Source organism: Tiliqua scincoides, chromosome 10, assembly GCF_035046505.1.
Source record: "Tiliqua scincoides isolate rTilSci1 chromosome 10, rTilSci1.hap2, whole genome shotgun sequence".
NCBI lineage: Eukaryota > Metazoa > Chordata > Lepidosauria > Squamata > Scincidae > Tiliqua > Tiliqua scincoides.
The window spans coordinates 130,493-155,278 of record NC_089830.1 but is presented as its reverse complement, the minus strand read 5'-3'; the positions used below and the strand labels follow the sequence as shown (position 1 = coordinate 155,278).

Genomic DNA, 24,786 nt, shown 5'->3' with positions numbered 1-24,786 from the left:
CACAGATAAACTGGAAGTCACTTTTAACTGTAAGGCTCAGTCTGAGCATGGCAGAGGCCACAGAAGGACATGTGTAGCCTCTGCTGCCTTTAGAGAACCCACTGGAGGTGAGAGTGTTCCCTGGTTTCAGTTAACCACAGTGGTTCCAGAACAGAACCCCCATAAATACCAGGGTACACCCATCCCCTCAAGAAGGGGAAATGGATGCAAGCAACAAAACAGATTGTTTTTTGCAAGTGGTTCTACATTTCTGCCTACTGAGGTAGGAGAAGAACTGGGGTGATACAAGCAATAAATACTGGGTTCATTTACTATGAACTGATCTGGCAACACATATCCTATACTTTATGGAAAGTGCAGAACTTGTACAAGCAGCCAGGTATGTACTAGCTCACAATGCTGATGGATGACAAACTTCCACCTCCAAGCAGGGAGTGACTGATGTGAAAGTTAATGTCAAGTGAAAAGGGTCAACACCTACCTTCCTTGCCAAGATCCTTAGTAAGCGTGGGGAGGGTTTTTCCCCCATTTGTTCTAACAGAGGAACACTTTAAATAGGTGACTGTTTCAGTAACCTTTTCCTGAGCTATAGATCAGCTCAGTCATGACTAACCAGTGAATGTGTATTAACTTCTGACTCATGGAAATCAACACACATTTTAATCTACAATCCATGTAGATCAGGGGTGCTCACACTTTTTTGGCTCGAGAGCTACTTTGAAACCCAGCAAGGCCCGGAGATCTACCAGAGTTTTTTGTACAATGTTCGCGCCATCATAACATATAACATTTATGTGTACAATGTATGTTGGTGTACCTTGAGCCCCACTGAGTATAACAGGACTTACTCCTGAGTAGACATGCCTAGGATTAGGCTGTGAGGCTGCAATCCTAGCCACACTTACCTGGGAGTAAGGCCCATTGAGTACAATGGGCCTTACTCCCAGCATTTCCTCCCAGAGGCACCTGAAGGGGGGGCTCGGCACTCCGCGATCTACCAGTAGATCGCGATCCACCTATTGAGCACCCCTGATGTAGATGAATGGAAAAAGGGTACCAAGAACCACTCAGTGGGGGTGGGGGACAGCATAATCCATTAAGGGCATCGATACAGGCACTTCTGAAGGATGCAGCAGCTCTGTCAAATACTTTATTTCTAGAAAGAAGTTAAGGCACTCAATCCACATATCCACAGTGTCAAGTTGGTATTTGTACAATCAAAAAGATGCAGTCCAGAAGGTGCATTTGCATAAGAACTAGTCCCACTTAAATGTGTGCTGTTGACCTGGAAACGTTTCACTCATGCAGCTCAGGTCATGTTGCTTCTCCCCCCCCCCCCCAAAGACAGAAGAAAGGCTAGTTCAGCTTATGGAAAATGGGAGCCCTTACAAGGAGATTTAAGAGGCTTCTGAAGGGGTGGCAGCCTAGAGATCTGTCAAGGCAGCAAGGTCTGTTAGAGTTCCAGCAAAGAGCTCTCGCTAGATCCTTTCTATGCCACAAGACTTCAGAGAAACAGACCAATTTCAGCAAAACTGCTACTCTGGCTGCATTTAAGCCCAACATTTGAGCAAGTTATTCCATAGTCTCCCCCGATGTGTCATTCTCACCAGGTCTAGCAAGCAAAAGGGAAGTTGCCACATTGCTAGGAGGCATTGCCTGCATGAGGCACACTTGGATTTCCTGTTGCAGGAAGCTTGATTCACCAGGCCCTGCATCAGAAGTTGTCCAGCACTTCCAAGTCCCTCACCTGGACCTCAGTCCTACCCCCATCTGTCTGCCTTCACTGCGTGATGCAGTTGTCCCCCATGTCCTGTGCATAGTGGTCAGATATAGCGGTCCGCAAGTCCTCAATCTCTCTGCGCAGCTGTTTAACATCATCTAGCTTGGTTGCAAGCATGTCTGGTTTCAGAAAGTCCTCTTGTTCCTTAGCAGAGCACGACAGAGCTGCAAGGTCAGAATGAAACAGAAGTTAGCCTCAGCTCACTTTACAAAGAATATACAATAATAAAAATACTACCACCTACTGGAAGATCAGCTCCTTTCCCCTTAAAACAAGTCTCTAGCTCTTATGAATAAATTTGGGCTGGATAAATTGCTTCTAGGGGCTGCATTTAACCCATGGGCCTTAGGTTTGACACCCCCCCTCGCTGCAAACCCCAAGGCCTGCTATAAACCAACATCTGAATGGGCAGCCAGAAAGCCAGACCAGGCTTTACATTTTCTCAGCAGCTAGTTGAGAGAGAGAGAAAAAAACAACAACATTATTTACTGTGAATGCCCAGCAGCAGAGACAAGTTGGGATCCTTTCCTTGAGCACGCTGAGTCACAAGACTGAACACAGACTGCAAGTCCTGCAGGCAGCTGGCCAGCTCGCCATGCAGCTCTTGGGCAACACAAGCTGCATCACCAGGCAGCAACTGGTCTGGCTCAGTCTGCCGCAGCTGCTCCTGAAGAGTGAGGTTCTTCTCCATCAGCTCCTGATTCTGTGCCGACAGCTAAATAAAGAGAACATGCAAGTGCTGGCACACTAGAGACCAACCAGCATTTGGCACTCACTGTCCTCTGGTGTGAAGCTGAGATTAACAGTCATGCATTTTGGAACTTAAACTAAAGGCAGTGTCCAATAAAGGCACTACTGACTTAAAGCCTTTGGTGACCAACACTGCCATTTAACAGTGGGATTTATTCCCAGGTAACTGTGCACAGAACAGAACGTTGGGACTCTTCCTCTGTTTCACTGCAGAGAGGGAACTTATCCAACAAGTCCCAGTGTTCTGTTTTCCAGGGGAGGAGGGTGTTCATGAAAGGGATGTTCAGCAGTGGTGCCATCCCCAGGAGGGCTTTTGCTGGATCTCCTCACACATTGAAAGGAAAATCCAGAGGGATAACAGGAAAAAGAGTTGCTCTGAATGTCCTCTCTCCTGCTTTTGGTGCTTGAGAGCATAGATTTTGCTCATCCTTCATGGCCACTAGGACTTCCTCCTCCTTGAAGGGGGTGATTAGAGATGCAAAGTCCACTTGTCAAGTCATAAACCACATGGCCCTGCATGCATCCATGTCAGACAGTATGACCCTAGCACTAAGCTGAAGAGTATCCAGGGCACAATCATCACAGCCTTGGGTAGCTTAAGGCTTTGGTAGAGTTGGCCATTTTCTTGAGATACTGTGACTCACAGGATTGAGGCACTGATGTAGATGCTTTGCTTATGGACAAGGCCAACACCTCACGTGATTTCCCTGAATATTAATGCTTCTTGTCGTCCTTTGCCACCAGCACTCCCAACACAAGAGGTGGCAGCTGGAGCATCTGCTGGGGAACCTGGAGCTTGTAGCTTGCAGTTCAGGGGAGCATGAAGCTGTTGCAGTTGCACTCATCATTTGAAGGACATCACACTCTGAAGTAATGGTAGGCAGGGAACCCTCAGTGCTCCCCTTTGCGTGCCTGGAATATCTTTTGCAGCCCCTGTCTGTATGGCTCAGAAGCGTCTGGATCCAGAATTCTGCAGCCTTCCCAAGAGCATCCAAGTCTTCTGCAGGCAGGAGTCTAGATCGGTGGTTCTCAAACTGAGGGAATCTCACTCTCTCAGTAAGTCTTTGTGGGGGAGGCAGGCAGCAAGGCCACCCCTGGATCGTGTCTGTGTGGGGGGGGCGAGGGCAGCTGCTTAAGAACATAAGAACATAAGAACAGCCCCACTGGATCAGGCCATAGGCCCATCTAGTCCAGCTTCCTGTATCTCACAGCGGCCCACCAAATGCCCCAGGGAGCACACCAGATAACAAGAGACCTCATCCTGGTGCCCTCCCCTACATCTGGCATTCTGACTTAACCCATTCCTAAAATCAGGAGGTTGCGCATACACATCATGGCTTGTACCCCATAATGGATTTTTCCTCCAGAAACTCGTCCAATCCCCTTTTAAAGGCGTCTAGGCTAGACGCCAGCACCACATCCTGTGGCAAGGAGTTCCACAGACCGACCACGCGCTGAGTAAAGAAAAATTTTCTTTTGTCTGTCCTAACCCGCCCAACACTCAATTTTAGTGGATGTCCCCTGGTTCTGGTATTATGTGAGAGTGTAAAGAGCATCTCCCTATCCACTCTGTCCATCCCCTGCATAATTTTGTATGTCTCAATCATGTCCCCCCTCAAGCGTCTCTTTTCTAGGCTGAAGAGGCCCAAACGCCGTAGCCTTTCCTCATAAGGAAGGTGCCCCAGCCCCGTAATCATCTTAGTCGCTCTCTTTTGCACCTTTTCCATTTCCACTATGTCTTTTTTGAGATGCGGCGACCAGAACTGGACACAATACTCCAGGTGTGGCCTTACCATAGATTTGTACAACGGCATTATAATACTAACCGTTTTGTTCTCAATACCCTTCCTAATGATCCCAAGCATAGAATTGGCCTTCTTCACTGCTGCCGCACATTGGGTCGACACTTTCATCGACCTGTCCACCACCACCCCAAGATCTCTCTCCTGATCTGTCACAGACAGCTCAGAACCCATCAGCCTCTATCTAAAGTTTTGATTTTTTGCCCCAATGTGCATGACTTTACACTTACTGACATTGAAGCGCATCTGCCATTTTGCTGCCCATTCTGCCAGTCTGGAGAGATCCTTCTGGAGCTCCTCACAATCACTTCTGGTCTTTACCACTCGGAAAAGTTTGGTGTCATCTGCAAACTTAGCCACTTCACTGCTCAACCCTGTCTCCAGGTCATTTATGAAGAGGTTGAAAAGCACCGGTCCCAGGACAGATCCTTGGGGCACACCGCTTTTCACCTCTCTCCATTGTGAAAATTGCCCATTGACACCCACTCTCTGCTTCCTGGCCTCCAACCAGTTCTCAATCCATGAGAGGACCTGTCCTCTAATTCCCTGACTGTGGAGTTTTTTCAGTAGCCTTTGGTGAGGGACCGTGTCAAACGCCTTCTGAAAGTCCAGATATATAATGTCCACGGGTTCTCCCGCATCCACATGCCTGTTGACCTTTTCAAAGAATTCTATAAGGTTTGTGAGGCAAGACTTACCCTTACAGAAGCCATGCTGACTCTCCCTCAGCAAGGCCTGTTCGTCTATGTGTTTTGAGATCCTATCTTTGATGAGGCATTCCACCATCTTACCCGGTATAGATGTTAGGCTGACCGGCCTATAGTTTCCCGGGTCCCCCCTCTTTCCCTTTTTAAAAATAGGCGTGACATTTGCTATCCTCCAATCTTCTGGCACCGTGGCCGTTTTGAGGGACAAGTTGCATACCTTAGTCAAGAGATCTGCAACTTCATTCTTCAATTCCTTAATAACCCTTGGGTGTATGCCATCAGGGCCCGGTGACTTATTGATCTTTAATTTATCAATGAGGTCTGAAACATCTTCTCTTTTAACCTCTATCTGACTTAACTCCTCGGTCAGGAGGGGCCGTTCGGGCAGCGGTATCTGCCCGAGGTCTTCTGCCGTGAAGACAGATGCAAAGAACTCATTTAATTTCTCTGCCATCTCTAAGTCTCCTTTTATCTCCCCTTTCCCTCCCTCACCATCCAGAGGGCCAACCGCTTCTCTGGCGGATTTCCTGCTTCTAACATATTTGAAGAAGCTTTTATTATTCCCCTTAATGTTGCTGGCCATGCGTTCCTCATAGTCTCGCTTGGCCTCCCCTATCACCTTCTTACATTTCTTTTGCCACAGTTTATGTTCCTTTTTATTCTCCTCATTAGGGCAAGACTTCCATTTACGGAAGGAAGCTTCCGTGCCCTTCACAGCCTCTCTAACTTGGCTGGTTAGCCATGCGGGCACCCTCCTGGATTTAGTGGAACCCTTCTTTCTTTGCGGTATACACCTCTGCTGGGCCTCTATTACTGTTGTTTTAAGCAGCCTCCATGCACTCTGGAGAGACTGGACTCTTTTTACCCTCCCTTTCAACCTCCTTCTAACCAGCCTCCTCATTTGAGGGAAGTCCGCCCGTCGGAAGTCAAGGGTTTTTGTTAGAGATTTGCCTGGTATTCTTCCCCCAACGTGCACGTCAAAACGGATCGCAGCATGATCACTGTTCCCCAATGGCTCAGTAACGTTTACATCTCTAACCAGGTCCTGTGTACCGCACAAAATTAAATCCAGAGTCACCTGTCCTCTGGTGGGCTCCGTGACTAGCTGATCTAAGCCACAGTCATTTAGCACGTCAAGAAATCCGGTTTCCTTATCGTGACCAGAACACAAATTGACCCAGTCAATATGAGGATAATTGAAGTCCCCCACGATTACAACCCTGTCCTTCCTTGTCACCTCCCTGATCTGTTTCCTCATTTCAAGGTCCCCATCAGATTTCTGGTCTGGAGGACGATAGCACACCCCCAGTATTACATCGCTGCTCAAGCCTGGTAATTTAACCCACAGAGATTCTACAGTGGAGTCGGACCCACCTTCAATCTCTACTTTGCTGGATTCTATCCCTTCCTTAACATAAAGGGCCACCCCACCTCCAACACGCCCCTGCCTGTCCCTCCTGTAGAGTTTATAGCCCGGGATTGCGGTATCCCACTGATTCTCCGCATTCCACCAGGTTTCCGTTATGCCCACTATGTCAATATTTTCCCTTGTCACCAGACATTCCAGTTCTCCCACCTTTGCTCGTAGACTTCGGGCATTCGCATAAAAGCATTTATACACAGAATACCCCAGGATGGGCTGCTTATTCGCTCCTTTGTCCCCGCATCCTCTCATTGTGCCAAACTGTCTATCATATCCCATCTCCCTACCCTTCCCAATTTCTTCTCCTACCCTGCCTTTGTCTTGTTGTTCTCTAACCTCCCCATCCTCATCCCATAGGGATGAGGAGTCCCGAACCGGATGCCCCTCGGCTCCTGTCGGCCTTCCCCCAGGTATCAGTTTAAAAGCTGCTCTGCCACCTTTTTAATGTTATGCGCCAGCAGTCTGGTTCCATTCTGGTTCAAATGGAGCCCGTCCCTCTTGTACAGGCCCCGCTTGTCCCAAAACGTTCCCCAGTGCCTAACGAATCTAAACCCCTCCTCCCTACACCACCGTCTCATCCACGCATTGAGACCCCTGATCTTCGCCTGCCTAGCTGGCCCTGCGCGTGGAACAGGTAGCACTTCAGAGAACGCTACCTTTGAGGTCCTGGCTTTCAGCTTCCTGCCTAAAAGCCTAAATTTGGCCTCCAGGACCTCCCAGCTACACTTGCCCACGTCGTTGGTGCCGACATGCACCACAGCCGCTACCTCTCCCCCAGCACTGTCTACCAGCCTGTCTAGACAAGAAGGGATGAGGAGTCCCGAACCGTGCTTGTGACTTCCTTTATGAAGGCAGAGCTGCAGCAGACTGCAGGGTGTGGAGAGCCCCACACAGCCTTCTGCAGCACTCCAAGGTTCAGAATGTTCTGTAATAGCAGGCACAAAGCAACTCCTGCAAAACGGAAGTGCTTTGCACCCACTTTTTCTCAACCTTCCAAGCTTAGGGGAGCACTGAGAGGGCTGCGCAGGGCTCCCCACACCTCCTGCAGCAGCTCTGCCTTCATAAAGTAAGTCACTTGCCCCCCCCCCCCAATACGGACATGATCCTGGGTATCACTTCCCTGCCTCTCCCCTTCCCCCTGCCCCTTAAAGGGACAGGGGACCTTTACACAAACTGGTGGGTTGCAACCCACCAGTCTGAGAACCACTGGTCTTGATGGAACAGGCACCTGGCTGTTCTACATCCAGCCACCTCCCTTCGGCTCTGTGGGAAACCTCCAAAGGATCCTGGTCCTCCCCCTGACATATCCATATCGAGAAAGGCCATGATGGGCTAGCCAGCTTCCTGCTTCCAGAGGTGGCTTCTTGGAGCCACCAGCTCCCTTCATGCAATTCTTTCTCCTGCCGCTGGGGGAGGGCTTAAGGTCATAATGCAGGTTCAACATATTCAAAAGCCCTGCACCACCTTCCAGTGCAGTGCCTCTTGGTGGGTATCATATGATAAATGTGTCCCCCTTGCAGAGCCTGGGACTATCCCTCCCAGATTAAAGCTATGGGGGGGAGACCTGCTTGGTGGCAGAGATTCTGGTGACTGAACAAAGCACCCCTTTATACGGCAGTGCAGCCTTCAGGACCCTACCAGGCTCTGATGCAGTGCCTCTCACAAGTCTATACCACATTACTGCCAGTGTTCCTAGGCCTTACACTGTGCTGTTGCTCATCTTGCAGCCAGCTGGCAGGGAGAGGATAGCAGTGATGTGCCAAAGCATCCTCATGTTTCACTACTGCTGCCTGTCTTCTTGTGATCAGCCTTGTTTGTGGTCTTCACTCTCTTCCCTGACATCACCAGACTGCAGGTCCTTTACTAGAGAACAGGGTGGACTTCTCAGAGAGCAAGCCTTCAGGATACAGGCTCAGCTCTTCCTACCCTGAGTCCGTTGCTCCTTCCACTCTATCCAAACACTAAGAGGAAGTGTTGGGGGAGAGGAGAGAGAGAAGGGACATTTAGGACAACACCACCCACAAACACATCTGTTCTGGAATGAGTCAGGACTGGAACTGGAAGTGTAATTGTATCCCACAGCACCATGGGAACTTAGCAGGGTTAGATAGCAGGGTTCTGTCTTTGGAGTGAGTGGGAAGAACAATGGCTACACAGCCTCTGGAGATTGCAACATTAGTACTCAAAGCTTTGCAGGGTAACTTTACAAACTAGAAGACAACATCTGCTTTCTAGGTTCTCAAACACTGTTCCAAAGAGACTAATAGCAGCTCCACAATAGAGACAGAGAGCCAGTAAACCTGCATAAGGTTACACCACATAATCTCAAGTCTAAAATTACTAAAGGTTACTTTGGGGAGAGTGGTTAGGGAGTAGAATCCAATCCAGAGACTGGATTCCAGACTTCTAATACTAGGCTTTCACAACTAAGAAAGCCGCAAGCTCCAGATTTCTGTACCAGTTTTCTCTGCAGAAGAAGCAGCAGCATTCTGTTTCTCATATCAGGACGATTTGTCCTATCTACAAGACAACTGGCATGGAGAAGGTACTGGGGGGGGGAGAAATACCCTAAATCAAGCTTGTTTCTGAGATGTCTATGTATATAAAAAGTCACTCAACAACCAAAAATTTTTACCACCTTAATTTCTGCAGTATGAAAGCAGGAAACAAGTTCTGCAGCCTTATGTGTTGTGTTCACTTAGTTTTCCCCCACGCCTGTGCTGGGCACCCTCTCGCGCATACACTTTCACCCCAACCCTCCTCTTTTGTAGAGATTACAGAGAACATTAATGGTGATGCACTGCACAAGGGGGGGGGCAAGGTTTGATCGGCAAGAGACACAAATAGCCAGGCAGGCACCCGTCTTTAGATATACTTTAGATATAGGCTGATGGGTTATATAAACTTTAGATATAGGCTGATGGGTTCTGAGTTGTCTGTGACAGATCAGGAGAGAGATCTTGGGGTGGTGGTGGACAGGTCGATGAAAGTGTCGACCCAATGTGTGGCGGCAGTGAAGAAGGCCAATTCTATGCTTGGGATCATTAGAAAGGGTATTGAGAACAAAACGGCTAATATTATAATGCCGTTGTACAAATCGATGGTAAGGCCACACCTGGAGTATTGTGTCCAGTTCTGGTCGCCGCATCTCAAAAAAGACATAGTGGAAATGGAAAAGGTGCAAAAGAGAGCGACTAAGATGATTACGGGGCTGGGGCACCTTCCTTATGAGGAAAGGCTACAGCGTTTGGGCCTCTTCAGCCTAGAAAAGAGACGCCTGAGGGGGGACATGATTGAGACATACAAAATTATGCAGGGGATGGACAGAGTGGATAGGGAGATGCTCTTTACACTCTCACAACACCAGAACCAGGGGACATCCACTAAAATTGAGTGTTGGGAGAGTTACGACAAACAAAAGAAAATATTTCTTTACTCAGCGTGTGGTCGGTCTGTGGAACTCCTTGCCACAGGATGTGGTGATGGCGTCTGGCCTGGACGCCTTTAAAAGGGGATTAGACAGGTTTCTGGAGGAAAAATCCATTATGGGGTACAAGCCATGATGTGTATGCGCAACCTCCTGATTTTAGGAATGGGTTAAGTCAGAATGCCAGATGTAGGGGAGAGCACCAGGACGAGGTCTCTTGTTATCTGGTGTGCTCCCTGGGGCATTTGGTGGGCCGCTGTGAGATACAGGAAGCTGGACTAGATGGGCCTATGGCCTGATCCAGTGGGGCTGTTCTTATGTTCTTATGTCTTCTGAGAGGGCGCACACGCATCAGTAAGAGAAAGGAGGCAGGCCAGTTCTCCAGCCACCAGTATGCACGGGAGAGGTCTTTTGCAACAGGCTGGGCTTGGTTTTAAACTGAATGTATAGAATTTTTAATCAGAGCAAACTTGAGCTGAGAATGCTTGAATTACCTGTCTGTATTGACTATGGGTTAGTGACGCACAAGATTGGTGTGAAGATAACTCTAATAAATCTCTGCATGGAGGGTAGTTAACAGGGGTGATACATTCAGAATTTTTGCAGGGAACACAAGACAACACTCTGCAGCTTAAGTCAATCTATGTGAGGGACTGGATGTCAGAATTAGTCACTTAAAGTCACAGTCATGAATAGAGTGTTGACGCCCCGCCCCCCCTTCAGTTATGCCTATAGCCCAGCAGTTCAAAAACTCTCAGGGAGTTTTGCAATTAAAGACCGGCAGTGGCTTCTGATTGCTATTTTTAGTGTTTTGGAGACTTGGGGAGCACTAAAGAGGGCTACGTGGGGCTCTCTGCACCTCCCAGAGGCCATACTGGCTTTAGGCAAGTTTAACCCCCCTTGTCTCTGGCAGCGGTGCGATCCTGGGGATTGCTTCACTGCCTTTGCACCTTCCCCACCCCTTAAGGGGCTGCAGACAGGGCTTCCCAGGCTGTTGTAGCCTATGGAGGAAACCCCTGCTCTAGCCTATGGAGGAAGAGGCCCAGGGATGAAAGACTAAAGGATGTTGTGAGTAAACACACCATTTGAGATTTTCAGTGAAGATACCTTATTTCTGTGCTATCTAAACAGTAAAGATGCTGCACAACTGCCACCCTTTTGGAGGCACAAGTGAATTTAAGCACCTTCACTCTGAAACGGAAGAGTTAAATTTTAATGACAATAAAGTTACTGCCCAGTTTAGAAGGCTGTGCTAATCTCAGAGAAGCTATTCCCATCTTCGCATGACCTCCTGCTACACAGTACGGAGACTGCCACAGAAGTTTCCCCTCAATAGAGTGCTCCAACTCCTTGGTTAGTTATAGAGCGTCCAAGAACAGCTAGGGAAGGCGGCCATATCTGGCTCACGATCTGCAGGAAGCAAGTTCCACTCATTTGGGTGTTTCAAGAAATGGGATGAAAGTACCTCTTTCACAGCAATGCGCAGCAGTTGCAGCCCACTCTCCTGCTTCAAGGCTTCTGCTTTCAGAGCCTGGCTGGTTCCTTCCTCCTGAGCAATCTGTTCATCCAGATCCTGGAAGACAGACAGTGAACAAATTCAGATCACTTTATAGGCAACTTCAAACAAGCCTCATCTTCAATCAATGAGAATCCCTCACCTTTACTTGCAAAGACAACTGATCCATTTTTTTCTTCTGACTGTCAATGATCTGAAAACAAATAAATGCACCCAAAATTTCTATATGTACACATTACAGCTCTTGGCCAAAACTATGAACTAAAAATATTTGTATCCCGTCTTTTGAGAGCAAAACGATCTGCATAGGGCTTCCAATACAACAGAAAACTCCAAGGGAGCCCTCAAGTCCCCTGGCCAACACCTCACCAGTCCACAGCTACTGGCTGTTCTTTTCAGGCAAGGAGGGGAAGGAGACTTCTTACAGCTGGTGTGTTCTCTTGCTGATTGGGGGGGTAGAGTGATCCTCAGTGTGATATTCATCCTAGGAGGCAAGGAATAAAGCCTCCCACGCCCCCCCTCCTCTGGATGATGGAAAGAGCCAAAGAAGGACTCCATTCACTTCTCCAGTCAACTAGCAAAGTATTGCTTGAATTACAGTGAAAACATCCAACTGCTCTGCATTTGCACTAATGTGGGACACTGCAGAAACTGCATTCTTGTTGACCCCCCCCCCCCCAACACACACACAAAGCCAAATTTCTGATCAGAATCCTTTGTTGATGAAGGACTCCTCTGCTGCTCTGGGACTGGATCAGCCACCATAATGGGGCACTAGCCCAGCAGCACAGATTGCTAGACTGCCAAGCATGTTGAAATGGTCAGGAAGATGCTTTTGCCAGAACAGCTGGAGTAAGAGGGGACGGGAGGGCGGGTGCTCAGCTTAGCCCAGAGCAGCAGACCCAGCATACTGCCCAGTCTTGCCCTTGCAGCAGTTACCTTCCTGAGGAGATCACATTCTTTTTGCAGAGAATTCTTTTCTTCCCTCTGTTTTTCCATCTCCTGTGCACAGTCGTCTGCTGCTGAAGTCTTCCCATATTGTGCCTTACCTTGTAAGCTAAATACATAACACAGCCATTTAATTCTGAGGCAAAAAGTCACATGGGGGCCCCTCAGTTTTGCACACTGCTTTCAGATAACACTTTTGCTCTTCCCTAGACTTGTAGAAAGCAGAGCAATTTTGGACAATTCTGCTGCTAACTTGACCAAAAAGAAATTCTAGGTGAAATAAGCACCCCTAAGCTCTGTTCTCTCTGCTAGCCTGGAAGCCAAAATGGACAGTTTCATTGTTAAAAGCTTCTTTGAGAAGCAGTCTCAAGACAGCCAATATTTTGGCGATACGCTTCATAGACATCTCACATGGTCTGTTGGCTGGGAAGAAAATCCTTCCCTCATGTGAGTGGCTGGTAGTCCCTCACATTCCCAGTCACTCTTCCTCCTCCAGCTATCTCAGATCCTGTGTTGCACCCAAACATAACCTCAAAGCCCACTTTGCCTTTTTCCAGTCCCACGTGAGATTATTCTTTCCTGCCCAACAACAGCTCCCCACAATTATCTCCCTCTTTCTCCACAAGGCATATGCGGCTCCCAGCAAGACTTCACTGCCACAAGCAAAGCACAACACTAGACAACATCACAAGAGTCCTTCCATTTCGCTCTGCTTTTCAGCCCTTAGTTCCAAGGAATGTTACCTATGCACAGTGGAAAGCAGTTCCATTTCTTTGCGTTTCTGTGTTTCTAACTGCAGCTCCTTCTCTCTGCAACTCGCACGGACATCTCCCAGATCTCTCTGAAGGGTCACCACCGTTTCCTGCAGAGCTGCAACTGCCTGCTGAGATTCCTTTAACTAGAAGTACAGAGAGCTTCAGAACCAAACAGAGGACCCCTTCCCTGGCTCTTGCTCACATAGTTAGCAACTGAATTCTTACACAGCTGGAGCAAGCAATGCAAATCATCAGATCCTATGGCCATTCTTATTAACCACACAAACCTAAAACTACACACTGAGACACACCAAGTGTTTCCTCAAATCCAGAAGTTGCTGGTCTACCTGCTGATACTGCTTCCGATGATCCTCTAACATTGGGAGGTCAGCAACGTAACGTTCCAGGGTCTCAATTCTCTGCTGCTTCTCACGGTTCTGCTCAGATTCTTTTTGGCATTTCTTTTTCAGGTGCTCTATGTGTTTGTCTCTTGCTTTTACCTGCACAGGTAGACAGCACATGTTTGGACACTTATGGTAGTTTTTTCCATGCAAGGAGAACCATCAGACTCTAATACCTGAAGCTGGGGGCAAGAGTTGGTCTCCTTCAAGCAGCACATTAATGAAGTTCCATGCATAGACCTGTGAGTACAGCACTCCAAGATAGAATGGACTGTCATATAGACAGAGTCATATAGACAGTGAGAGAAAATTGCAATAAATAAAAATACTTCACCACTTTTTGCACCTCTCATTTTTGTAAAAAAACCTAAAATCTGCAAAAACAAAACAATGGTTTTCATTATTTAATGGGGTGTGTGCATGAGTAATGACTGTGGATGCATCTACTGACACAATGCCCCCATATCACCAACTAGCACACTTTTAAAGTGATCATAATTTATGATTATAATGCAAATCTTAAACATCACAGACCTCTTTCTGCACTTCTAACTTGGAAAACACAAAAATTGGCAAAAAAATAAAATGGTTTTCTCCCACCTCTACATATACAGCATGCTAAAAATTCTATTCCAGGCTGCTCAAACAACAGCCAAGTCAAAATAGTTTTCCACCTCGAGACATGCTGACAGTGAGCCAGCTTTATTTTGAACAGCAAGTGGATTTTGATGCTCAGAGTAGCCTTGTGAACGGCTCTGGTGAAACAGTTTTGGAAACCAACACTCTCAGCTTTCAGTCCCGGTTTGGGAGTAGGACTAAGACCTGGAACATCCAGGTTCAAATTCCCACTAGGCCATGAAGCTTCCTGGCTGACCCTGGGTCAGTCATTCTCAGCCTCACAGGATTGTTGCAAGACAAAAGGAGGGGAGGAACTATGTACATCACCCCAAGCTCCCTGGGAGGAACAGCGGTATAAAAAATGTAATAACCGTCCCTGTTCAGAGCTTTCCACACAGAAGCCCTTTTGTCTCCAATAGCAATGCTGAGGACACATATCTGCACGTGTCACATGCTCTGAGGCTCTAGGGATGGGTGCCAGAAGAGCCACAAAATGAAGGGGTGAAACAGGAGCAGAGAAGAAAGGGCAGAAAGCAGCCCCTTCTCTTCAAGCCCAGAGGTATGCTGGGCAGGGTCCCGTATCTAAACACTGCTTGTTGTGAGAAGAAAGCAAGGGTGGGCTCTGAATAAATCTGAAGCCCTTTCTCCTTCCTACCTGCAGTGTTCGTGCCTGAAGCAGAAAACGTTCTCTGGAGGAATGGCAGAATTTTGCCTTTAATCAACAATCTCAGACAGAAACTGAAAAATCCATATTTGTGCAGATGGCCTACCCTTTCTTCTTGCTTCTTCACCTCCACTGCGTGCTTCTGTACAGTTTCCTTGTGGGCCTCCTGGATCTCTTTGACACCCACTTCTGAAGCAGCCAGCTTTCTCTCCAATTCAATCTTTTCCTTATTGAGCGACTCTGTTTTTTCAGTAAACTGAGCACGCAAGAACATGTTCTCCCTTTGCAACTCCTGCAAAAGGCACTCAGTGAAGATCACTGCAACTCTCACAAAAATTTCACCACCCACAGAACTCTGACACCAGAACACTAAAGTCATAGGATAGGTCTGCTATGGCTGCCATGAGCAACGGGAGCCCAAACTGCCAGATCAGGGACTATCAGCTCTCCCAGACAGACATTCAAGCCACGGTGCACTTGTTTACCTGCATTCGGACCAGGCAGAGGTCTCCACAGTGGGAGGGATTCCCAAAGAAAGCACTGTGAGCTTGCAGTTCACTCTCTCGTACTCGCTGCTCCAGCTGGGAGATGTGCTGTCTTTGCCTTCAAACAGAGAAAAGTCCCAACACTTACCAGATCAGGCAGATCTAGACTTCAACAAAACACGATCAGAAGCCAGGACAGACACGTTGTACAACTAATGCTGCACTTAAATGTTTAAAATCATCATGGTTACTTGTAACCATTGCGTCCCACTAAAAGGGACTACCAGCTTACAGATAACACAACAAGTAAATTCAAAAATGAAGCACACACATAACTACCATAAAGACCAAGAATCACCACAAGGGAGATCCAGTTAACTAAAGTCAAACAGAAGTGTCTTGATCCCTAAAGAGACCAGCCAGGTCTTACAACGGCCTTCCATGACACGGGTGCCACAACTGAGAAAACCTGTCCTGAGTCTCTGCCAGATGCATCTTGGCAGGTTAAGGGACTCTACAACAACAATCACGGCACGCAAGCAAGTGCATGCAGGATGCAATATTCTTTCAGATATTCTGGTACCAAAGTATATAGGGTTTTTGTCAATAAACAGCACTTTGAATTTGACCCAGGGAAGGGCACCAGCATGCCACACCATTTATTTCTTAACTGTGTTACTAATGCCTTATAATCAGAGGATAGTATTCACATGGGATGGAAAGAAGGAAAGTGTCAATGAAAAAAAAACTATCCTTCCCTGCCTAACCTTAACCAATAAAAGTCAATTAAGTACACTGAAGGAGAACAGAAGCAAAAGTGATTAACTTTTAAGGCTCATGTACTTCTAAGGCCTTAAAACCGTTTACTTTGGCTATCACCGTTTATTTCTTCTAGCAGGAAATTCAGCATCAGGATTGTTAGTTCCTTCAGGATTCCTTTGGCTCCATTTCCTACCTGTTGATGAGGATTTCTTTCTCCCTGAGCAAGCTCTCATTTGCATTCACAATGCCAGCCCACTGAGCTGGATCAAGGGTGCACAGGGAAGCAATGTTCGCCAAGGGATGGTAGCATGGAGTTTTATTTTGCAGCTGAAATCATGATAGAAAAGAATCAGAGGTAGCCACATCCCCACCAAGGCCATTTTGCATACTTGAGCCACAGAAAAAGGCTCAACATATGCATAGCTCTTTCAGACTCCAATCCAAACACTATAGGGGAAAAAACAGCTAGAAGGTAATGGATAACTTTAGACCACTGTGTATGTCACAAGAACACATCTCCCTGGAGTCACTAAAACAGTCACTGGATTGGCAAGTCTCTTTAAAACAAAAAAAGGCTAAGCAAGAAACACTCATTTTGCCAATTCAGTTACCTGTCAGCAAGTTTTTCCACACAGTGACAGAAGAAAACATGGAAACTAATGATGCACAGTAGCAAGAAGTGAACAAGGCAGACTCAATAAGCACTTTGGTGAATCCCCAAACTCATCACAGACTAAAGACTAAGAATACTGAATTCTTACCACAACTAAGGAATTTCCTTCCAGAGGAATTAGCTCTTTCCCTCATTGCTTTTCAGCAAGGGCTCAGAACATACCTGTTTCATATGGCATTTGGACACTAGGTGGTTGTTTGCCATCTGCAACTCTGTGATAGCACTGTAGCTTGACTGCTTCCCTGGACTAATTTGTTCCCCCCTCCCCATGGCTCGACAACACGTGTTGGGCTTTTGCTTTGTTTTAATGCTTTCTTTTTAAAAAATGCTTTAGTGTTTAACTATTAAAATTAATGTTTTAATGGCTTGTTATGATGTGTTTTTTCTCTTTCTCCCTTATTGTTTTGATGCATTGTACATTTATTATGGAGCTCTGTAAACTGTCTTGGGCATTTGTGTCAGCATGGGAAAGGCAGAATACAAATTTTTCAAATAAATGAATGCCTGGCACTCCCTCCGTTTAAGACCTGCATGGTGCCATTCTCTTCAAAACCCAGCATTGTCACCAACTCCCTCCTCACTAAGCAAGAATCAAGGAAACATATATTGTTTTATTTCACCCAATTCACTAAAGCTCAAGAGTGGAAAGCACACGCTATATAGCAGGAGTGGGCAAACCCCGGCCCACGGGCCAATTGTGGCCCTCAGGGACACTTAATCCAGGCCACAGGGAGCCCCCAGTCTTCAATGAGCCTCTGGTCCATTGGAGACTGTTGGAACTCACACTGGCCTGGGACTGCCAGTCGCGACCACCTGATGCAAACTTTGGGCCAAGTTAGCCACTTATAGTCTCCATGTGTTTTCTGCCTTTCCCTGGGCATTATTTTACCCCCCCTTGCTTCTGAAAACTTATGTCTCCATGTGTTTCTGGCTTGATCTGTATGTTTCAAAGCGCAAGAAGCGTGCGGCAAAGTTCATAGTTCTCATGTGGTTCTACATGCCTGTATTATAGTTCTCATATGTATTATAAATAAGCTCGGTAAAATTTATTCATTCATATAAGTTCCATCTCTAATATATTCATTTATGTACATTTATTCAAATTTGAAATGTAAATTAATTCCTTTTCTTCCTGGCCCCCGACAGTGTCAAAGAGATGATGTGCCCTCCTGCCAAAATGTTTGCCCACCCCTGCTATGCAGCATTAGTGACTGACAACTGGACCCTCGCTTCACACTTCCTTAAGGTCTAGACCACTTCCCCTTAAAATTAAAGCAGAATGCTTAAGCCATGCATGTGCACAGAGTCACAGAAGTACTCCAGGAATATGCAACTGTGAACAATGGCTAGAGAGTGTTTTGTTCTTGCACAAGTGGCTGTCTGAACACAGGCTGAACTTGGTTTTCTCCCACCTTTCACTAAAGTCACCAAGAGGCCAACAACAACATGCCAGAACACAGCAATACCACAGAATTGTTTGAGTGACCTTCTACCTGCATCTGCTCCAGCTGCAGCTGCATGTGGTCCAAGTGCTGCTTCCAGGTTCCGGCTGCACAATACTCATATGGATGGAGCACACAAGCTTCCTGCCTCCATACCTGAGACTGAAGAGCTGTTGGGTTGGAATATTTACTAGCAGGATGAAGCCCCACTGATATCTGGCTTTCACACACCCCACTGGCCTCCGCTGTTGGTTTATCATCCGGTCCTCTACATGTTTCTTTATCTAGGACAGTAGCAGCCATGTACGAATTACACATTTGGAGCTGGGACCAAGGACCAGTAGACTGGTTAAGAGGGAGTTCTGCAAGTCTGCCAGATTTCTGAGCATGTTCCAGGCTTGTCCGACTAGAAGGAAGAAATAAGGACTGATCGCTGCCGTTTTCCACTGAAGTCTGGTTCAGATGAAGGTGATTTCTGGTGAACACCTGGGAGTCCCTCAGAACATCAGGGTTGTGACTTGTCACCAGCCCTCTGACATCATCCGAAGATCTTGGTAGGAAGGAAGCCAGGGCGCTTGCTCGAGAGGCACTTAATTCACCAGCTGAGCCAAGAGGTCTGTCCAGCATGGAAGGCATGACATGGGCTGTGGGGATGGCCACTTGGGTTCTGATAGGCTGAAATGAAGTACTATCTCCGGAACTGCCGAATGCTAGGAAAGGAGCAAGATCAAGACATTAAAACCAAGAGATGGTGCACAAGCCAACCTTGAGCTTTTCACTCAGCAGCAAGAAGACTCACCTGTACCTGCACAGTAATCTTTCCCAGTATGCAAAATACGATCACACTCAAAACCAGATAAGCAACTAGATTAGCTGTGACCAGATGAGAACCTGTAACAAAACTATTGCTTTTTAATTGCTCAAACAAATTGTAACATTGGCTTTTAAAAAAGAGACTACAACTTACTCAATCAGGAACTGAGCTCATGAGTACGTTTCCAAACCATAGCACTGCCACTTTCCTTTGCTGCTGGTCAAATCAAGTGAAGTTGGATGTTACCCAAAGCAGTAGAAGTCTGGAACCCCTCTTAGGTAACTATGGAGACTGATGCCCCTCTTTGGCATTAGACCCCCCCCCCCCCAAATAAATACGCTGTATGGAACAAGGCAGAGCTGAACACTGAAAATCCTAACACAGAAATACCAGATCTGACTAGTTGGAAGTGTGAAGTTATTCTTAGTAACTCTCAGATTTCAACAGATGAAAAACAGCATCATAAACAAGTGGCAAAGCACCTGATTTTGCAACAATGTTCTCTCCTTTCCAGACTCTTGAGTATCCCTGCATGAATTTTAGGTGCCAATATGAGACAGCAAAATCAATAAAAATATAATTTAAAGCCTGCCTTTGTGGCATGTTGTTTCTTTCCCATTTTAGGATAATGCCCTCATATTGTCAAATGTCTATAATACCCAAACCAGGCTGAATTATAGAGGCCAATTTGAATGACAGGAATAAACTCCCACATAGTAAATTTAAGAATCTGCAGACATAGCTGCCAGTATACAGTAAACACACCAGAAGACGGGGTCAGCCTAGCACTGCTGATGCATTTCGCAACAGGCCACACTTCAAAGGCAAGAGGGCATAGTGCTGTAGCTGTTCGGTGAGCAAGTCATGCAAAGAGCCAACAGGGTCCAGGGTACTGGAAATGAGGATGGCAAATTTAATCTAGGATGGAGCTACAATTTAACCGATATGCATCAAGCCCCACATGTTCTATTATTAGAAATTTGTGTTCCATCTTTCCATGGGAGGGATGAAATGGCTCAAGACCAGGAGGGGGCCTTTTGAACCTGCCCCCCAAGATCTAGATCCAATCACAGTTTGCCCCCCCTCTTTAAAAGGAAAAAAGTTTCAGCTGAAAACCAATGAAAGCTTGTTCCTCCTACCACCGAACTGCTTAATCAAATTAAAGCCATAGTGGGGACAAAGTATGAAAGCTCCATCACTACCATTTGTGACTGTTTCACTTACCCTCCATTCAGTGATGTTTACAGAAATAAAACTGAAAATGGAAGTTTCACATACGTACTTAGGGGTCATATCTAGTAATCACATATGCCATTCTCCTGACAGTATGTAAGAAAAGTGTGATGGGTCTTGCACAGGTGCAAACAGTGCAGCACTTCTGTGCAAGATGAAGACAACCACCTGTTTTGCCAAATTCCCAGGCCCAGCTCTACCTACAGAACCTATTCCCACTTTTAGCTAATTAGCTCTCCTGTGCTCCCCAACAATGGCCCTAGTTCTGCCCTGCAGCACTGCTGGACCCCACCACCAGGGTAGCTTGCCTGCTCAACCTGCAGAGGTCCTCCTTCCTCCCTTCTCCTGACAGCAGCTTCTCCAGCCACTACAGCAACACCTTGGTCCTCAGCAGGACTTGGGTGTGGCAGCCTCACACCAACCTCCAGTGTCTCCAAAGTCCATTCTCCCATTTGTCCTTTAGTCAGTCCATCAGCAGTTCCAGCAGTCCATCAGCCATTAGTTCATCAGTCCATTAATCCATCAGTTCTTTCCTCCTCTTACTACTCATACCCTTTTCCTTCCTGCAGAGGCTGCTTTTAACCCTGAGGACCTTGTTGCCTCTAGTGGCTGCAGCTGTGCAGCACACTACTGTAATCTAAGGCCCCGGTGTTAATCCCATGCTTGCCTGCCAGAGCAAGGGGCCATTGTTGACACCACACCCTACCTCTTTGATGGATCCTGCACATTTACATTATACCACCTAAGGGATAGAAAGAGGAAAGTAGTGCTGCTGGTATGGATGACAGGGACAGAAGACTTAGTGCAACCCCTTTTCTCTCACCTGAACCACCTGACTCTGCTCCACGGAACTCCTACAAAAGCACCATCTAGCTGGACACTGGCTAGCAGGTCAGTGCCCAAAAGTCAAAATTTGGGAGTCAGTAAAGGAGCAAATTCCCTTCCTCGGGGAATTCTCAAGAGCCTGAGGGCTTCAGAGTCCAATCAAGGTGTATCTTCCAGGGTTGGTTGCAGACTATCAGGGACCCTCCTACCACTAGCTGGCTTTTCAGTTAGACTAACAGAAACAGGGTTCATGTACCAAATGACAGTTGTGTATACAGAAGCAAACATGGTTCCCCCATTGCTAGCATGGTTCCCCCATATACCCATGCAGGTAACACACTACATGCAAGTGACCCTGAGTTGAAAAGAGGCAGAAGGTACACGCCCTTCCTTACCCACATAGGAATCACTTTTTACAGCCAGAAAGTATCTAAAGCTACCAATTCAGCAGCTGCTTTCAAACTCAGACACTCTCCACAACAAGAAGTAATCTCAGTTCAAAACACTTCACAGACTGCATACAACAGAAAGGACTGAACTGCCCCTTTCCTGTCTGAGAGCCTAAGTTATCAGCAAAAGGGAGATACCTGAAGTTATGAACTGCTTTAACAAAAGGGACAAGTGGACTGATGCAGAAGAGGAACCTTTCTTGTGCTGGCTCCAAATACAAAAAAAGAACCTAAATAAAGCTTACCATCTGCGCTGCTTGAGGACGAGGTCCCTGGTAGTGCACCTCCATTCGCAGCCATACCTGGACTCCACCCAGAGTATCTGGACTTCAGACAGATTTTGGAACCTGAAAGGGAGACAAGAATTACACCCCAAGACTGTGTTATCATAACACAGGAATTCCCACACCCTCTCCAGACTGCAAATGCCTTCCACTTGCCACCTTCTTCACCAGGACTTGCTGTTAGCACACTTCACCCCAGATCAGCCCCTGCTGATGCACCTCACCATTCTGGGAATGGAGCTGGGCATCCGGCTGATAGAGATTTTAGAGGGTTAACTTATTTTCTCTAGTTTGAGAAAAATAACTGAAATTGAAGTCAAGAGAATGACTGTAGTTCCCCTCAAAAACAGGATAGGAGGGTCATTATGTCAAAGTGACCTAATGATTGGCCGAACATGTAGATCATAACTTTCCCAAAGGGAGAATTCCAGGATCTTGTATAACTAAAGTTGTGGGCCAGGAATATTTAAGATGCAGGGCAGTATGACCACCTAATTAGAGCCAGGACCATGCACCAAACCTGTCATAATAGGCCCAATAAGGAGGTGGAAATGACATACAGTGTCACATGGGTAACTTGTTTATTCCACATTATTTAATGTGATTTTCTGGGTGTGGTTCTTTGAGAAACAGGATGGGAAACAAAGAGTCCAAACTGAATCAATTGGCTTGTGTAATTCACTTACTATGCAGAAATAAAGCCTCCAAACCCTTTTAAAAGGTCTGTGACTGTTTGGCATTGCGTCAGTAAAAGAATCTGAAAATCTTTCCAACAGCGCCAATGCCGAAATGAACTTGCGAGGCTTCCGGGCACACGACGAGGCACGGACGTTGTCAAGGCACAGCAGCAGGTTCCGGATAATTGCCAAGGCCCACCATGCTGCCAGTGGGGCCTCACACCCCTATTGGCCCTAATAAGAAATGACCTTCCCCAAATTCCTGTGGCACACCTGTGGACCACTCGGGGCACACCAGCGTGCCATGGCACAGTGGCCGAAGAGGGCTGCTTGAGGGTGTCACAGACTGGCAGCACAAAGTCCCAGCAGGAGCGTCCAGGCAGCAGCGCTCTGAGCACGTACCGCTTAGCGGGAGACTTCAGCGCACTCCGGGCAGCGGCCGAGCTGGAGCCCCGTTTGCGCACCGCCTTCCCGCCGACTCCAGCACACGGCGCGTCTCGGAGCTCCAGGCGGCGCCCGTCTGCCCTGGAGGCCCTCGCGGCGGTCCTCGCCTGCAGGAGCGGCTCCCTGGAGGGTCTCCTGCCCTCTGGCCAGGCCCCGGCCGGCCTCCGAGCGGCACCGCCGCCGCGCGTCCCTCAGGCGGCCCAGCCTCCCCCCGGGCCGGGCAGCGAGCCCCAGGCGGAGGCGTGAGTCACAGGGCCGCCCCGGGGCTCAGGCCCGGAGGGAGGCTGCGCCCCCGAGCCCTGGCGGGGGCTGGAGCGCCACGAAGAGGACACTCGCGAGGCGGCAGGGAGACCGGCCGAGCGCAGGCTCTTCTCGCCCAGCACGCGCAGCGCAGCGCAGCGCAGCGCAGCCAGGCAGTGGCCACGGCCGCGAGAAGAAGGGCGCAGCGACCGTTGGAACCTCGCGCGCTCACCTGCAGCCCCCGCGCCAGATGCGAGCCGCGCCACGCCCCTTTCCACAGCCCCCTCGAACGCCATTGGCCACCTGCGAGCCAACGCACGGCTTCTGGGAAGCGAGCCCCGCCTCCTGGGTGAGCAGCCCGCAACGGACGGAGAGCCAGAGAAGATTGGCCCCGCTCGAGAGCCGTAGGAAGGGCGAGAAGCCGCGGAAGGAAGGGCGGAAGGGCAGCGGCTTCAGCTCAGCTCCACGTGGCGAACGCAGGTTTTGTAGTCCCGCCCTTCCCTTGGGCCATGGGCGGGGCCAAGGGGGCCATGGGCGTGTCCCCTCAACCTACCACCAGCTGGGAGCTAGTGAGGCAGAGCCTCCTCCTGTGCAGTGGGGGGCAGAGCAGCGTCCTTCAGCAAGCATAAGAACAGCCCCACTGGATCAGGCCATAGGCCCATCTAGTCCAGCTTCCTGTATCTCACAGCGCCTTCCTGTATCTGACAGCACGTCAAGGAATCCGGTCTCCTTATCGTGATCAGAACACAAACTGACCCAGTCACTATGAGGATAATTGAAGTCCCCCATGATTACAACCCTGTCCCTCCTGGTCACCTCCCTGATCTGTTTCCTCATTTCAAGGTTCCCTTCCGATTTCTGGTCTGGAGGATGATAATACGCCCCCCCAGGATTACATCACTCCTCAGGCCTGGTAATTTAACCCATACAGATTCTATGGAGTCGGACCTACCTTCAATCTCTACTTTGCTGGATTCTATCCCTTCCTTAACATAAACGGCCCAGAAAACTCTACAGGAGGGACAGGCGCCCCTCCCTGTCCCTCCTGTAGAGTCCTGTACTGCCTGGGATTGCACCAGGTTTCCATTATGCCCACTACGTCAATGTTTTCCCCAGTCACCAGCCATTCCAGTTCTCCCATCTTTGCTCGTAGACTTTGGGCATTCGCATAAAAGCCTTTGTACATGGAATGCCCCAGGATGGGCTGCTTATTCGCTCCTTTGTCCCCGCATCCTCTCATTGTGCCAAACCGTCTATCACATCCCATCACGCTACCATTCCCAATTTCTTCTCCTACTCTGCCTTTGTCTTGTTGTTCTCTAACCTCCCCATCCTCGTCCCATAGGGATGAAGAGTCCCAAACCAGATGCCCCTCGGCTCCTGTCGGCCTTCCCCCAGGGATCAGTTTAAAAGCTGCTCTGCCACCTTTTTAATGTTATGCGCCAGCAGTCTGGTTCCATTCTGGTTCAAGTGGAGCCCATCCCTCTTGTACAGACCCCGCTTCTCCCAAAACGTTCCCCAGTGCCTAACGAATCTAAAACCCTCCTCCCTACACCACCGTTTCATCAATGCATTGAGACCCCTGATCTTCGCCTGCCTAGCTGGCCCTGCGCGTGGAACAGGTAGCACTTCCAAGAACGCTACCTTTGTGGTCCTGGCTTTCAGCT

General features: G+C 48.1%; 1 protein-coding gene across 4 annotated transcripts; it reads right to left on the bottom strand.

Moving 5' to 3' along the window:
• Positions 1-1,141: 1,141 nt before the first annotated feature.
• On the bottom strand, positions 1,142-23,399 carry CEP85 (centrosomal protein 85). 4 transcript variants are annotated; one of them, XM_066638474.1, is made up of 13 exons: positions 23,352-23,399; positions 21,720-21,821; positions 18,205-18,863; positions 16,232-16,365; positions 15,277-15,394; positions 14,898-15,083; positions 13,456-13,608; positions 13,097-13,251; positions 12,345-12,462; positions 11,548-11,598; positions 11,355-11,462; positions 2,270-2,495; positions 1,142-1,944 (listed from the first exon to the last, which is right to left on the bottom strand). In XM_066638474.1, the coding sequence occupies exons 2-13, from the start codon at positions 21,772-21,774 to the stop codon at positions 1,781-1,783; spliced, it is 2,127 nt and encodes a 708-aa protein (XP_066494571.1). In that variant the 5' UTR covers positions 21,775-21,821; positions 23,352-23,399; the 3' UTR covers positions 1,142-1,780. The 4 variants fall into 4 exon arrangements, with proteins under 4 accessions (XP_066494571.1, XP_066494570.1, XP_066494572.1 ...); XM_066638473.1 differs by lacking the exon at positions 23,352-23,399 and adding an exon at positions 22,838-23,100; XM_066638475.1 differs by lacking the exons at positions 21,720-21,821; positions 23,352-23,399 and adding an exon at positions 19,121-19,207.
• Between the last annotated feature and the right edge of the window lie 1,387 nt (positions 23,400-24,786).